The following is a 17916-nucleotide window of genomic DNA, read 5'->3' as shown; positions in this document are numbered from 1 at the left end:
TATTATATGACATACATTATCTTATTTATGTTTATATTTAAGATAAAATATAATTTGATATTATACATTATAAGATGTTAAATTTATTCTTTAATTTGTGTAGTATATTGTCCAAAATAATGATTTTTCTTTTTCTCTAATAAGTTTCCATTTGTCACTCTCTTCTTGCAGCATGTATCATTTTCTATATTTATATTTAACACATAAGTTTCGTGGTCAAATTCATCTCAATTTATGCATTTTCGGTTCCGTTGTAAAACACATGTTAAATTCATCTCAATAGATGTTTATTTTCGTGTTTAAATCCTGATAGTATGAAATTTTTATGGTTGAAAATGTAAAATATGTAATTACATGTTTAAACATATTGAAGTATTTTAGGGTTTAAACCCGGCATCTGACAACTTTTTTGTTTGAAAAAATTAATTATTTTTTTTATAAATTAACAGAAATTACTTAATCTCGTTGAAAGTTATAATCTTGAAGTCTTTTAGTGACAGATTAATGATACGTATGCTCATAAGATTTATAAAATAATAATAATGGCCGTGTTCGGTTTGTAGTCTCTGAGTCAGCGCAACCATCCATACACTTACGAACATCTTCAGCTTCCTGATCTGAATCTCGCGATGCTCTTCAATGGACACCGAAGCAAGACGTTGACCAGTGTTACTTCTATCGTCTTTGCACCACAAAAGATTAACTTGCCATACACTTGCTATCGTCTTCGTTTTCCTTGTGAAGACTCAACGCTAGTGTCCTCAAGTTGAACAAGACCATGCCTTTCTTGTCCATGCACCACAAGTAGATGATCTCAGAGTTCAAAGGATGCATCACCACCGGGAAATAATCAATACCTAACCAATCATTCATAGAAACCAAGCTAACTTCCCATAAGAGCTGCCACGCGTCCTCAGGACTATCAGTATACTTGACCAGCCTCCAAACCCGTAACGTGCGGTTTTCATTTTCACCGTACGCGTTGAAATACACAATCGACCCTTCCGAGGTTGTAAAGGTTCTGCTAAAACGCCGTAACACATCATGTTTTCCACTATCGGGGAAAGATATGATACGACACTCATCATCAACATTACCTCCATAGAAATCATAGGCCATAAAAGAAGAGTTGAGACTTGAAAACCAGTGAAGCATCCCATTCAAAGCAATCGACTTGCGGTGACTAAACCAGCAATGATGAAGAGGACAAGTCACATGTCGAGTTTCCCACGTCCCCGTATCAGATGAGTAAATCGCAAAACCGACGTTAGTACCACCGTGAGTCATCACCAACACAACCTTGTAACTCACAACGATACCACTCTGCATCTTCGTAACCAATCCACAGTCGTTGAAACGCTCCTGCGTCCGTAATATCTCAAAATCTTCCAAAGAGAGGAAAGGAGGGAGAGGGACTCGAAACCATTCTTGAAACAAAGGGTTTCCAACGTAATACATAGGAGTTTCATCGGCAGCTTCTACGTAAAGCAAGACCAATCCATCGGTGCAAGCCAAGACTAGTAGCTTCTTGATTGCTCTCTCGACGAAGAAACTCATTAAAGATCCCGGAGAACGAGCAAGTCCCCATGTTTTGCATCCATGATGACCAACGATTTCAAGCGTCAGTTTGTAAGGTCCCGTTTGGATGATTGACCATGAGACTGAGGAAGAGTTGAGTGAGATGAAGTGATCTCGGAAGAAGTCTGAGTCGATCAAATCTTTCCATTCTTTGCACACTGATCTGAATCTTGCAATGCTTTTCAACGGAAGTCGCACCAACACCAAGACAACAAACGTCACCTCAGGAATATTCATTTCTGCAAACAAACAACATATAACTGATGAAATTAAAAGCTTCAAAACATACTCTTCAAATTTAATTTACATAAAACCAAACAAGAAAATGCTTTTTGTATAATAATAATCGAAACACGTTGAGATTTATGGCTTTATGTATATGACAAAATAATTAACATAATTAAACGAAAATCTAACCAAATCTACAAATACATACATGAAAAAGATAATATAATATTATACGATATTCTTTCATGGGGAATAGAGAGGTCTAAATCCTAATATATATATATAGATATTGAGAAGAGTTTGGTTTGTGTTTCTTGCTACTGGTAATGAAAAACAAAAAATGGAGTCTTACCTGATATCGTCTGGAAAGCTAGAGAAGAAAAGAGGCTGTTAATACTGCACGGCGGCAGGAAACAAAATAGGTTATGTTATCGATATTGTGGGGTTGAACGAAAATTTACAAGTATTTATAGAATCGTAACTCAGAGATCATTAGGTTTATACATCTTTTTATATGCAACCACTATGGTGACTGAAGATAAAGTACATTTCACTATGGCTTTTACTTTTGTCTTTTTTTTTTGTTATTCATTTAAGAAAAAAGAAAAAGATTGTAATAAACTGGAAATTAATTTTATGAAGATTTATTTCTATATAAAAATATAATATAAATACTTCAAAGAAAGAAAGATATATTTTTGGATATATATGTTTGTTTGACTACAAAGATAGTATTGAAAGCTTTTAAAAACTTAATTGACTATTAAAATTTAACTTTTCATGAGTAGACTTTTTTATTTTTAATAAGAAAATTTGTTTTGTTCTTAAAGTCAATGGCTTTTCATATAATTTTGTCAAAAATTAATGTTAATTCTATAAATGTTATTAATAAAATATCATAATTATACACTATAAACATGTCTACTTTTATAGATATCTAAATCACATATCATAGATATAATATTTTAATATCAACTCTTCAATATAAAAAGAGAAGATCTAAAACCAAACCATACAGGATTTTGTTTTGGTAAATTATATTTAAAATTTACTTTAGTGGTGTGCAAGTACTTGTCTCAAAGGCTAGATAATGATAATTGAATATATATTACTAACACAAGAATATGACTAGTACATGGTTACATGACTTACATCACAGAACAGTAAAACATTCACATTTGAAATTTGATTAAAACTTAAAAAACAGAATACACAAATCAAGAAGGCTTCGGACGGGGAAGACGGTGCAGCCAACGAAGGAGAACAAACTGTGAAGCAAGGAGATGGTTAGAAACACCTTGAAACGATAGGATAAAGTAATTAGAAACGTTTTCCATATACTCGCTACACCAGTTAAAACTCAAGACGCAACCATCCATACACTTACGAGCGTCTTCAGTTTCCTTGTGAAGACTAAACACTTTAGTCCTCAAGTTAAACAACACCATACCTTTCTTGTGTCTACTCTACAAGTATATGATCTCACAGTTTCAAGGATGCATCACCACCAGGAAATAACCGATACCTAGCTCGGTCAAAGACACCAACTTGACTTCCCAAAAGAGGTGCTGCCACGCCTTAGGACCAATTTCAGTGTACTTGACCAGCCAATGTGCGGTTTCCATTACCACCATACTCGTTGAAGTAAACAATAGACCCTTCCGAGGTCGTGATGGTTCTCCGTGTAAAGGTATAGAGGACAACAATCACTCAAACTACTTGGAAATGCGCCAAGCAAAACGCTTTTATTCAAACTTATAAAAACTCCCTTTTACAAGTTATGAATCTAAGCCTACTCTCTTGTCTATCTAACACAACACCCTGTGTAGATCTAAAAGATTAAAAACACACTCACCTTCAAAGCTCTTTTTGTTTGCTCGAAGGTTTACAAATCTCTCAAACTTTCCCACGAGTGCTAACTCTTTTGCGGCTAGCCCTCGTCTCTTTTAAACCTTTTACACACGATCTCTAACCTAGATCTTGTGAATCCCTAACTAAAAGGAAATATTCCTTATCCTAAGAAATATCCTCCCTTAACTCTCTCGATCAAATATACCCTCAATATCTTCGTGTATATCTTGATCTTCTTCTTCCTTCCTTCTCACGCTTCTTATCACGGCGTCCATAATCTTCTTCCACGTCAGCCCATCTGCCACATCAGCATATCAGCACTCTGAGACACTTCGCAAGCTCCTGTCACCCTCAGAGCTCTGATGCACTTACAATCTCCCCCTTTTTGACTGAATCTTGCCACACAAGCAACCGCAGCATCAAACCTGAAAACGCACAGACAATACACCCAAGACAAGAACACAACCGTACTAGCAAAATATTCCAGCAATCAACACAAGACGGTTAACCGATAAAGACTTGTTAAAAATAAACTGTTCAAAACCAAAACAGAAACAAAATAAAAACAATAAAAACAAGTCTCAAGTTTTAAACAGGGGAGAACCACATGAAATCAAATAAAAAAAAATAACAACTGCTCCCCCATAGCTTAATCTCCCCCTCAGGCCTCTGAATCAGACTCATCTCCCCCTGCTTGTTTGGCACAGTTTAGTCAAAAATACCAAGAAACTAAACCAGAAACTGGAGCAAACATCAAAGTGAGAAACCACTTACCAGCGTCCAAGGCATCTTGTAGGATCTTGATCGCCAACCGGATGGCTTTGCGCTCTGCAGATGTACCACTATGAATAGTCTTTTCAGCGGGCCGCGACACAGTCTTCTTCCCCTTTGTCTTTTTCACGTCTTGTTGCTGAAGACTCGGGACAGGACGCTGAGCTGCAAGGAGCTGATGGATAAGGCTTGGAAAAGGTAGACGAAACCCTGACTGAGCTTGCAGACCCAACTGTATGATCTGTTCATAGATCATCCTCCCAAAATCAAACGGAATACGATGCATGATCATGTAGATCACCATGGCTCTGTTCGCGGATATGTACCCTATATTCACCGTGGGAGACCAGTTGCTGCAGCAAATCTTATTCAGATCCTTGATCACTGGGTCCTTGATTGCCGTCGACACAAGCTGCTTGCAGGTCTTCACTTGACCACCAGATAAAAAGAGTGCGAGATCCTCCTCCAGGATTGCAGCCGTCTGTAGCTTTTGTTCACGAACATCAACTGATTGAAGACCAAACAGAGCATTGATGCGGCTTGGGGAAAACTCGTACATCCAATCTCTGACAAGCACATCAACTGAGTTTCCTTCAACCTTAACTGTAGGAAGATTTGCCCAGAACTCATAAACAACCTCAGAATCATAAGGGACAATTTGGGTGACTGTTTTCAACAGACCAGCTTGATCAAGCAGCTCCCTAGTAGAAACACCTACTCCCTGAGTATAGCTAACCTCAGCAGCAATGGTTCGAGAGGTGAAGAAACCATACCGCCGAGCAGCCTCAGCAGACATGAACCGTTTTGTGTCAAAGTCCTTTGACAATGCACCGCGTGAGGAGGACACACCCTTGTCCTTACGGAGAGACGGACGCTTGGATTCACGACCATCTGTATCCGCAGCTGATTGTCTTTTACGCAGACGAGACGAGATCCCCTGATTCGATACTGTGGGAAAAGGAACATCACCAGTGAGATCGACCACCGGAAATCGAGAAGTCACCTCTCTCGGCGGAGAAGACGAAGAGTCGCAGGTTTCTTGGTTCCCGTGAGAAGGCGAGGGAACTTGATCCACCCGAGTCGGTGATGCAGTGACAGACTCCTCTTGAGGCTGGTAGACCACCATGGCAGTCGCGGGATCAATCAGAGCAAGTGGAGTGGGCGGAGGCAACGAGGACGGTGGAGTGTGAAGCTCCTCATCTGAGCTGGAGTCATAGTGGAAACCACTAAAGATGGACTTCATCGTTGATAGAGTGTTGATCGAATGGAGAAGGAGTGAAACGACCGACCCTTTTTTTTTCTTTTTAATACTAAATACAACATATAATTAAGCATCCCATACTACTTAATTAAACCACCCAAACCACCATTCCTCATTAAACCAATAACAACCAATATGCACAGCGGAAACATACCAATAATACAGAAACGATACATCATCAATACAATAACATTCCTATCCAATCTATCCAGCAACCTAACATAACTCTAACCAAGGTTCCAACATAAATAATATAACCAACATCACACAAACGAGACCCTAGATCATCCTCCTCCTCATCGCCATGATTCCACGCTACACATTTTGCCTTTACCTGCACCACAAACACAAATTGAGATGCATGAGTATTTGATAAACACTCAGTGAGGCAATCCTCCCATCTACATGCCACAAACAACAATCAATAAAACAAACCAGGCAATATACATAGCATGCAACATCCATCGTAACTGAACAAGGGGTGTCGACTGACACCAGATGGTGTCGATCGACACTGACTATCTGGTGTCGACCGACACCAAACTGGTGTCGACCGACACCCTGCCCGACACTCCCGAAAACCCTAGTTTGTGTCGACCGACACCTCCACATGGCATCGATCGACACTCGCCAAAGTCCCGAGCCGTCCTCGCGTTGGTGTCGACCGACACCCCAACTGGTGTCGACCGACACCGATGCCGAGCAACGATTTCCCTCGATCAGAAACTCCGAATCTCGCCTCCAATCTTCTCCAATCCGCTCCTTGCACTCCCAGAAGCCAAACCCAGCCCAGACAGCAACGAAATATCATAGAGAACTCAAAGAAACAACCACATAAGCACCAAATCACATAGAATCTAGAGATCTTAGCTTAGATAAGCCATGGTCATGCACTCACCTCTTTCAAGAAGATTCTGACCAACTAGAACGAATTCCCTCACTCCTAGCAAGCTTCTAACACCTTCCCAGCCTTAGATCTCCCAAGAACAGCAAGGAATCTCTCAAACTCTTCCCAAAAGCTCAAGAACACTTTTCTCTCTTTCTTTTTCTCTAAAAGCGGCCAAATAACACCAAAAACACGACCCTAGGTCGTTTTCCCTCTTTTACACTCGATTTAGGGATTCCCTAAACCAACCACGCAAACCGGACAATTAAAATTGAACCGACCAAACCGGCCATAACTGGTGTCGATCGATGCCTCACTAGAAGGTGTCGATCGACACCCTTACCAAAATACCAAAAAAATTGGTTTGCGGGTGTTACAATTCTCCCCCACTAACAGAAGATTCGTCCTCGAATCTGAACACACCGCCACTCATCCGCAAACTCACAAAAACACCGTCGCAACAGTTCATACCATCCACCCATTTGGTCTGCCACAACAAGGACACCACTGGTCCAAACCACCCTGAACCCACTGGTCATCACCACTCCGGTCCCCCCGACCAGCATACACCTGACCCTCCTGGTCAACACATAGAAAACCCCGAGACTGAACCCCCATCAATCCCGAGATCCGCTTCCGATCTCAACCGTAACCCTGAGATTGAACCTCCATCAGTCTCATAAATCCACATCCGGTTACCATTCTTATTTCCACGCCCTTGACACTGTTGCCACCAACTCATCTGCTCTTAGGTCGCAACCTTCAAGCCATACCGATCACACTCTCAGACCCCCCGTCTTTGAGCCATACCGTCTCACCCTCGGGTCGTCACCCTTAAGATCACGGTACCAGGAGAACCCCCATCTCCTCAGGAGAACCCCCATCTCCTCTGCCACCCTCAGGACCGCAGTCCCTCGAGCTATCGGTATCTAGGGAACCCCCCGTCCCCTCAGGAGAACCCCCATCTCCTCATGAGTTGTTCAGGACCCCCCGTCCCTCAAGCAAACGGTCATAACGTCTATAAGCATTTTCCAACCTGGACCACCCCCGTGATCCGCGTAGAACATCTCAATGTCCTACCGACCCCATATCCTCTCTGAGAATATCACCACAGCCATGGCCACCCCCAGGTCTCACTACTAACATCTCAACTCCTCGGTGTTTACAAACACCCTTTCCACTAAATACAAGTTCTAACTATTCATAGAACTTTATGTTTTTAGAAACTTTCTATGCATGGAAACTTTCCATTTATAGAATTCCCGAGCGATTTTCTTTTCCACAAGATCCACAATTCCAAAAACCAAATAACTGCATTTTATTAAAAACCTCAAGTGCAATAAACGTTTACAACTCCAAACGAAAATACGTAGCTGAAATAAAAAGAAACAGAAGCCAAAATAATCTCCGAGTTGAGCACCCGGTCCTCCCTTCGGTTGTGCCGCACCCCCCATCATCTGTCTCAACTTAGGACAGAAAGGCCTGATGTGCCCCTCCTCTCCACAATGGTAACACGATCGACGATATTCTTGTGAATCACCTTTCTTGGGACAGTCTGCCAACCTGTGGTTCTTGCTCCCACATCCGAAGCACCCTCGCCCACCTTGCTGCATACCTGACGTGTCTTCCCGCTTCCTCTTATGCCTTTGCTCCGACTTGTTACCCTTGTTTGGATTGTTCTGCTCCGAAGTCTCCTCTGTCTGAACCGCTGGACTGACCACCACTGACTATGCCCGGATATCCTGCTCAATCTCTGCTGCAGTCTCAACCAGTTCTGCACGCGTAGCATAACTACGTCCCCTACAATGGACCCTCAAGTCATCACGAAGAGCCCTCATAAACCTCCTGATCTGGGCCTCCTCAGGCTCCATAGCCCGACCCCCATAACAAAGAAGTCGACTGAACTCCAAGTCCAGCTCCCGCACTGACCGTGTCCCCTGTGACAACTGAAGGAACTGCACCTCCAACCGGTCCAATGCCTCTCTAGGAAAATACTTGCGGTTGAACTCCAAGACGAAGTCAGCCCAAGTCATCTCCCTCTGCACTCTCCTAGCAGCCACCGATCTCCACCACACCTCAGCATCACCACTCAAATGATGGACCCCTATGTCCACCCAAAACTCCTCAGGACATCTCAGAGTATGGAAGTTACGTTCCACACTCGTCCTCCACGCATCCGCAACGGTAGGGTCTGTACCACCCGAAAACCTCTCAGTATAAAGTTTATGCATCTCCTTCAGCATAGACAAATAACGAGCATGAGCTCTCACATCCGCAGCCACTGGCTGCTACTCCTCCACCACCACTGGTGGCACTACCTGAGCCTGAGCCGGACCCAACCCCGGTATCCGCTCCAACAGCTGTGTCAACAAGCCCGCCAGGTCCACACCTCCCACAGGAGCCCCACCTGCTGGGATTCCCACACCCGGAACCCTAGCACCACCGGCCACTCGAGCACCGACACCGCCCGCACCGACCCCCTCAGCGCCTACGGTCCTATCAGTACCACCACCGGCCACACTCATGGACCCCTCCTGGAAATCCTGCGACTCGCCGACACCCTCAGCTGTCACACTCTGCTCAACAGACTCACTCACTGCTGGGACTCTGCCCCTACCACGACCACGACCACGACCGCGACCCCCACCACGTCCGCGTCCACGACCAGCAACAGCTCCACCCTTAACCATCTGCACTACCCAGAACAGAAAGCTAAGTACACAAATCAAAACCGCACACAAACACACATCTTACCGTGGAATCTCATTGAAGGCTCGAAGAGGATGTTCTAGGACTCCATGCCACACACAATTAACTAACTCACATAATCAATCAAGACATGCAATCCCAAACATCACAACAGAAACCTAGTGAACCCAAACCTAGAACCGTAAGGGCTCTGATACCAAAATGAAACGACCGACCCTTTTTTTTTCTTTTTAATACTAAATACAACATATAATTAAGCATCCCATACTACTTAATTAAACCACCCAAACCACCATTCCTCATTAAACCAATAACAACCAATATGCACAGCGGAAACATACCTATAATACAGAAACGATACATCATCAATACAATAACATTCCTATCCAATCTATCCAGCAACCTAACATAACTCTAACCAAGGTTCCAACATAAATAATATAACCAACATCACACAAACGAGACCCTAGATCATCCTCCTCCTCATCACCATGATTCCACGCTACACATTTTGCCTTTACCTGCACCACAAACACAAATTGAGATGCATGAGTATTTGATAAACACTCAGTGAGGCAATCCTCCCATCTACTGGGCTATACACACAAGCAATAAGATCTCTACATGCCACAAACAACAATCAATAAAACAAACCAGGCAATATACATAGCATGCAACATCCATCGTAACTGAACAAGGGGTGTCGACCGACACCAGATGGTGTCGATCGACACTGACTATCTGGTGTCGACCGACACCAAACTGGTGTCGACCGACACCCTGCCCGACACTCCCGAAAACCCTAGTTTGTGTCGACCGACACCTCCACATGGCATCGATCGACACTCGCCAAAGTCCCGAGCCGTCCTCGCGTTGGTGTCGACCGACACCCCAACTGGTGTCGACCGACACCCCAACTGGTGTCGACCGACACCCCAACTGGTGTCGACCGACACCGATGCCGAGCAGCGATTTCCCTCGATCAGAAACTCCGAATCTCGCCTCCAATCTTCTCCAATCCGCTCCTTGCACTCCCAGAAGCCAAACCCAGCCCAGACAGCAACGAAATATCATAGAGAACTCAAAGAAACAACCACATAAGCACCAAATCACATAGAATCTAGAGATCTTAGCTTAGATAAGCCATGGTCATGCACTCACCTCTTTCAAGAAGATTCTGACCAACAAGAACGAATTCCCTCACTCCTAGCAAGCTTCTAACACCTTCCCAGCCTTAGATCTCCCAAGAACAGCAAGGAATCTCTCAAACTCTTCCCAAAAGCTCAAGAACACTTTTCTCTCTTTCTTTTTCTCTAAAAGCGGCCAAATAACACCAAAAACACGACCCTAGGTCGTTTTCCCTCTTTTACACTCGATTTAGGGATTCCCTAAACCAACCACGCAAACCGGACAATTAAAATTGAACCGACCAAACCGACCATAACTGGTGTCGATCGATGCCTCACTAGAAGGTGTCGATCGACACCCTTACCAAAATACCAAAAAAATTGGTTTGCGGGTGTTACAAGGAGAGATTTGAGCAGAAGATTAATCGACACAGGATTGAAATCGCAAAGGTGATGAGGAAAACGCCAAAACCCTAGCTGCTCCTTTTTATACACCTCCGTGAGTCTCAATGGGCTGCACAAACTCGGCCCAAAACATTAAAGTTTTCCTGAAACCACTTAATTAAACATTAGTGTACACTGCATCTATTTCCTCATTTGACTGCATTCAATTGTTAATTCAATCAATCGCAATTAATATTAATGCATTAATAAATCTCATTCTTCCTCCTTTTTAATCCAATTAACAGATTCATGAATCAAACACACAGATACACACAACCACTAATGACAGATTCATGAGGGACCCTGAACGAGAATTAAACACACATGAGCAATGAATATATGTATTTTTGTTTTTTTTTTTTTTTTTTTTTTTTTTTTTTTTTTTTTTTAAACTTAAACAGTGCAGAAGATAGAACACTAACCAGACCTTTGTCGTATCCGCCACTTGTTCAGAACCTTCACTAGAAACTATCACAACCTCTTGAATTGTTGAAGATCAGAGTATTGTTGCATGTGGGTAGTCTTTCACACTGGCATGCCTTTAGTCTCCAGTCCATCCCAACATGTTAAGGCAGCTGGAGTTCATCTCTTTGAAGAGCACAAGATTTTTTTTTTTTTTTGTTTTTTATTTTATTTCTCCAAACAGCCTTATGATGACTGCTTCAGCATCTTGAGCTTCAGTGACATCATTTGATTGCGTCAGCCACTGATTTGGAACTCATCATTTCTTAGGTTATTAAACCTTTGAATGATTGTGCATGTCTCTTCACAGCTCTTTGACCTCCTTAATCATGGCAACGTTTAACAGGATGGACAGACCGGCAAGACAGGCAGCTATTTCCCACACTCTTTCAGATGTTGATCTCCTATATATTCCAGGATTTCTATGATCTGTTCTAGCTCCAGTTCCTGCCTTAGACTAACACAACTCAGAGAAATAGTTAGAGTTCACAGACACCAATAGACTTCCTCAGATTTATGAATCTGTTGAAATCCAGAGGCTTAGTAAACAAATCAGCCAATTGAAAATCAGTGCTCACATGGTCTATCTCAATCAGTTTCGCCTCAACAAGTTCACGAACAAAGTGGTGTCTAATATCTATGTGTTTTGTTCTAGAATGCTGGACAGGATTCTTAGAGATGTTTATAGTACTCAAATTATCACAATGAATTAACAAAGTGTCAGAAACCATACCATAGTCAGAGGACATTTGACGCATCCACAGGAGCTGTATACAACAGCTGCCCAAGGCAATGTATTCTGCCTCAGCGGTTGACAGTGAGACACTGTTCTGCTTCTTGTTGTGCCATGAAATTAGATTGTTGCCCATAAAGAAGCATCCTCCACTTGTACTTCGGCGATCATCCACAGAACCGGCCCAATCAGCATCGCAGTACCCGCTCAGACTGGTGTTGGTATCCTTGGTGAAGAAAATACCAAAGTTCACTGTCCCCTTGACGTACTTGATGATCTTCTTGACTGCTAGCAAGTGAGACAACTTAGGCTTGGCCTGGTACCGTGCGCAAATCCCCACTGACAGACAAATGTCAGGCCTACTTGCTGTCAGGTAGAGCAAGCTCCCAATCATACCTCTGTATAGTCGTTCATCCACATCCTCTCCTTCCTCATCTTTTGAAAGCTTGTCATTGACTCCCATAGGTACCTTGGCTTCTTTACTCTTTCCTAAACCAAATCGCTGAACCAATTCTTTAGCATAGGTGCTTTGAGACACAAAGATCCCATCAGCTGATTGTTCTACTTGCAGACCCAGGAAGTATTTCAGCTCTCCCACCATACTCATCTCAAACTCCTGTGACATGTTCTTCACAAACCTTTGCACCAGAGATTGACAGGTAGAACCAAAAATAATGTCGTCCACATAGATCTGAACGAACATCAAGGCATTGTTGCTGTTGAGAACAAACAGTGTCTTGTCTACACTTCCACGAACATATCCTTGATCCAGAAGAAACGTTGTTAACCTCTCATACCATGCTCTTGGAGCCTGCTTGAGACCATATAGTGCTTTCTTCAGACGGTACACATGCTCAGGATGTTGTGGGTTCTCAAAACCTTTTGGCTGCTCTACAAACACTTCTTCTTGTAGAATCCCATTCAGAAATGCACTTTTAACATCCATCTGATGTAATGTAAACTTGAGAGCACATGACATACCAAACATGAACCTGATCAATTCTAGCCTTGCTACCGGAGCAAAGGTTTCATCAAAGTCAACTCCTTCGACTTGGGAGTAACCTTGGGCCACTAGTCTTGCTTTATTTCTCACAATGCATCCACTGGCATCACTCTTATTCTTGAAGATCCACTTCGTTCCCACTATATTGACATTAGCTGGTCGTTTAGTGAGTTCCCACACATTGCTGCGCTCAAATTGTTCCAGCTCATCTTGCATTGCAGCAACCCAGAACTCATCCCGAAGAGCCTCTTTGTGATTCTTTGGTTCCATAGTGGAAACAAAACAGGCAAATTGAACTATCTCAGAGTCCTGAGAGACAGTGTCTGGAACTACAGTCTTCTGTTTCCTTCCAGCCAGCTGAGCAAAGTCAATCTGTTTGCCCCTGGTAACTCTACCCCCCTGAATCGCACCGATAACATCGTCTGAGGAGTGATTCCGATGGACCTGAGAAGATGGAGGAAGCTCGTCTGTTGACAATCCAGTGCTGGCATGATCACTCACACTCCCAGAGGCTTGCTCAGACTTCTCATCATCAGTTACCAGATCCTTGTCAGAGAGAACAGGCACCATATCAATTCGTTGAAACGAAGTATCATCAAAAACAACATTTACTGTTTCCTGAACTGATCTTGTGCGTTTGTTGTAGACACGAAAAGCAGTGTTGTGTCCGGAGTAACCAAGAAAGATCCCTTCATCACTCTTTGAGTCAAATTTACCCAACTGATCCTTGTCATTCAGGATGTAGCATAGACAGCCAAACACATGAAAGTAGCTTACAGTTGGTGGCTTACCTTTCCATAACTCATAGGGAGTCTTGCTGGTTCCAGGTCGGACATACACACGATTGATAATGTAGCAAGCAGTGTTGACAGCTTCATCCCAAAACCGATGTGGCACTTGATTCCCATGCAGCATAGCTTTCGCCATTTCTTGAAGTGTTCTGTTCTTTCGTTCAACAACACCATTCTGCTCTGGGGTTCTCGGAGCAGAGTACTAATGAACAATGCCCTGATTTCCGCAGAATTGATCAAACTTGTCATTCTGAAACTCTCCTCCATGATCACTCCTAATAGCTTGGATTGAACATTTTTCACTTTTAATCTGCAGGGCAAGAATGCGAAAGCATTCAAGAGCATCAGCTTTTTCACGAAGAAATCGCACCCAGGTGTAGCGAGTGAAATCGTCCACCATGACAAAGATGAACCGTCGTCCAGAAATGCTCTAAACTTGAATTGGACCCATCAGATCCATATGTACTAACTGGAGTGCATGACTAGTGCGAACATCTGTCACAGGCCCATGAGACGTCTTGACTTGCTTGCCTTTGTTGCAAGGACCACATATGAACTGTGGATCACCTTTCAGCTTTGGAATTCCACGCATAACCTCTTGATTAGCCAATTTCATCATTGTGCGAATGTTGAGATGACCAAGCTTCTGGTGCCACAGTTCTGTATCCAACTCAGCAGTCGTGTTAAAGCACTATATTGATGATTTCCACATGTAACAGTTGTTACCAGATCTTCTGCCTCTAAGTCGTATTGACCCTTGTTGATCCACAGCCTTGCACCCCTTCTTGGTGAATGTGACATCCAGACCTTCATCACACAACTGACTGATACTTATCAGATTAGCCTTCAACCCTTCGACCAGAAAGACATCCTTAAGATGTGGTTGAGAATAACCACCAGTTGTGCCTTTTCCTCGGATTGTACCCTTTCCTCCATCACCAAAAGTAACTCTCCCTCCAGCAACACCTTCTAGATGTGATAGATTATCACGGGCACCAGTCATATGCCTGGAGCAACCACTGTCAAAATACCACTTGGCCTGATCAACCTCTGTTTTTTCTGCTGTGAAAGCCACATGATAGTAGAGATCATCTTTCCTGACATACTCCTGTGTGTTTCTCCTTACAGCTGGAAAAAACCCACGACGTTGCATAAGGTTAGACACACGATTCTGGAACTGATAGCATTGGGCTTTATAGTGAGTTAGATGCCCACAATACCAACATCCTCTCCGTCAACTACGCTGAACAGGTCTTTGAGACGTCTGCCGAAACCCACTAGAGACATATGGCGGCCTAGTATTTACCTCAGGAAACACCACCATCCTTGGGTTTCTTGAATTCGGATTCACAGGAACCTGATCACACCTTCTAGTCGTTTGAGGGAACTTCCTCTCCTTCAGCTCTGGTTCAGACTCCACTCCTTTGACGAATTTAGTGGTTGGGTTGGTGTTTGTTCCTTGGTAACCCAGACCCCACTTCAGATTGCTGGATCTTCCAGTACTCAGCAGTGTATCCAGATCTTTGGTTCCTTTATTCAGCATCCTGATATTCTTCAGCTGTTCATCTAACTGCTTCTCAAGTCGCAGAGTCTTTGCCTTTTCTTCACTTAATTCTTTAGAGATCATGGCAACATGAAGCTGTAAGGTATCTCTCTCAGAAGTTAATTGTGTGTTGTCTTGAGTCTTCTGAACCACCGTCTTGATGAGAAGCTCTATCTGATCTTCTACTGACAAATCTCCCTCTTCTCCTTCTGAATCAGAATTCACCTTCTCATCTACGTCCTTGGTTTCAAGCACCACATAATCTTCTTCATCTTCCTCAATGACACCTAGCAGTGCAAGGAAGCTGTTAAGAACCTCTCCTTTGCCGACCTCTTCATCTGAGTTGCTTTCACTCCAAGTGATGTAGTACTTCTGCTTGTTTTCTCGTGAAGGACAATCAAACTTAGTGTGACCGTAACCCTTACATCCATAGCATTGCAAAGAGTTCTTCCGTTTGTTGTTTGGACATTCAGACTTGTAATGCCCAAAACCCTCACATTCAGCACACAGTTGTTCTTGCTTGTCACCCTTCCTGATCTCCTTATCAGTATCAGATTTCAAGACCGATGATGTTCCCTTCCGCTGACCTCTTTCCATCTTGCGAAAGTATTTCTTAACCAGCAAGCCGACTTTTTCTTCATCTGCAACTTCCTGAGACTCTGCAATCTTCTGTTCCTCAATGGCTTTGAGAGCAAATGATTTCTCATTTATCTTTTCCTTCTTCTTCAGCTGTATCTCAAATGCCTGCATCATCCCAACCACTTGATTGTACTTGAGCTCATCAGAATTCAGTGAAACATCAATAGCAGACCTGTGTGGTTGAAACTTATCTGGCAGACTCCTGAGGAATTTCTTCACCAGCTTCTTGTCCTTGTAGCGTTTACCCAAAACTACAGCTTCTTGTGCAATACCACTCAGACGACTGCTGTAATCAGCAACTGACTCAGTTTCTGTCATGTGCAAGTTCTCAAAATCTGAAGCGAGATTGTCCAGCATTGTACGTTTGACCCTACTTGTGCCTTCAAACGTGACTACCAGAATGTCCCATGCTTCCTTGGCCGCTTCACACCCTTGGACTTGATTGAAAATGTCCCTAGGCAAAGACTTGAAGATAACTGACAGAGCCTGTGAGTTATGTTTGGACTCCGCTTTTTCTTCGGCCGTCCATTTCTTCCTGTGCTTAAGCACCAAGTCTCCCTTCTCATTTTTCTCCGTCGGATGAGACCAACCATCTTCCACCGCAAACCAAGCTTCCATGTCAATGCTTGAGATGGCATGCTTGATTGACACTTTCCAAAAACCAAAGCACTCAGGATCGAGTTTCAATGGTTATTGAACCGCAACAAAATCCAGTGATTTCTCCATACCCTTGCCGCAAGATCTCACCTGTTGAAAAAGGATATCAGAAATTTTTATCAGGTGCTCGCTCTGATACCAATTGTAAAGGTATAGAGGACAACAATCACTCAAACTGCTTGGAAATGCGCCAAGCAAAACGCTTTTATTCAAACTTATAAAAACTCCCTTTTACAAGTTATGAATCTAAGCCTACTCTCTTGTCTATCTAACACAACACCCTGTGTAGATCAAAAAGAGTAAAAACACACTCACCTTCAAAGCTCTTTTTGTTTGCTCAAAGGTTTACAAATCTCTCAAACTTTCCCACGAGTGCTAACTCTTTTGCGGCTAGCCCTCGTCTCTTTTAAACCCTTTACACACGATCTCTAACCTAGATCTTGTGAATCCCTAACTAAAAGGAAATATTCCTTATCCTAAGAAATATCCTCCCTTAACTCTGTCGATCAAATATACCCTCAATATCTTCGTGTATATCTTGATCTTCTTCTTCCTTACTTCTCACGCTTCTTATCACGGCGTCCATAATCTTCTTCCACGTCAGCCCATCTGCCACGTCAGCATATCAGCACTCTGAGACACTTCGCAAGCTCCTGTCACCCTCAGAGCTCTGATGCACTTACACTCCGAAAACGCGGTAACTCATAATCTTTTCCACTGTCAGGGAAATATATGATGTGACACGCATCTTCATGACGTCCATAGAAATTGTAAGCTACAAAAGAACCGGTGAGGTTGGAAAGCCAATGAAGAATCCCATTCAAAGCAATGGACTTTTGATGACCAAACCAGAAGGCAATGGACTTTTGATGACCAAACCAGAAGGCAGAATGAAGACAAGTCACCCCATTTTTAACTTCCCACATCCCTGCTATCTATATATAACTTAAGATTGTCTATGCATGTAACACGATGACTTGGGAAAAATTAAGCCGGATTTGCTTCATACTCGGTTCAATTACAGACTCTAAAAAACAAATTTCGGAGTTATCGATTTCAATAAGCAAACACATACAACACACACTTACCTTCGACGGTCACGGTAAGAGGTGGAATCGCCGGTCCGGTAATCGTAGTGACTGATGATGTTAGCCGAATTAGTCTCTCCGATTAAGAAATATGATCGGAATCGAAAAAATACCAAAACTCAAAAAGGGCATTGCAATTGTTCAT

The 17916-nt window shown here is 42.9% G+C and overlaps 1 protein-coding gene and 1 pseudogene across 2 annotated transcripts; both read right to left on the bottom strand.

The window, feature by feature from the left end:
- Positions 1 to 264: 264 nt before the first annotated feature.
- Positions 265 to 2294, bottom strand: LOC147926691 (putative F-box protein At3g23950 pseudogene; annotated as a pseudogene). Its single transcript, XR_015581798.1, has 2 exons — positions 2159 to 2294; positions 265 to 1817 (listed from the first exon to the last, which is right to left on the bottom strand). The product of XR_015581798.1 is annotated as a putative F-box protein At3g23950 pseudogene (transcript).
- An 11752-nt stretch (positions 2295 to 14046) lies between these two features.
- On the bottom strand, positions 14047 to 17609 carry LOC104748523 (uncharacterized). The gene is made up of 6 exons (XM_087487163.1): positions 17378 to 17609; positions 17200 to 17292; positions 15151 to 16676; positions 14571 to 15021; positions 14338 to 14504; positions 14047 to 14154 (listed from the first exon to the last, which is right to left on the bottom strand). Exons 1-6 carry the CDS (start codon positions 17607 to 17609, stop codon positions 14047 to 14049), a joined length of 2577 nt encoding a protein of 858 aa, XP_087343289.1.
- Positions 17610 to 17916: the final 307 nt, after the last annotated feature.

Source organism: Camelina sativa, chromosome 15 (assembly GCF_030686135.1).
Source record: "Camelina sativa cultivar CO46 ecotype springtype chromosome 15, ASM3068613v1".
Lineage (NCBI taxonomy): Eukaryota > Viridiplantae > Streptophyta > Magnoliopsida > Brassicales > Brassicaceae > Camelina > Camelina sativa.
This window is presented reverse-complemented; position numbering and strand designations above follow the sequence as displayed.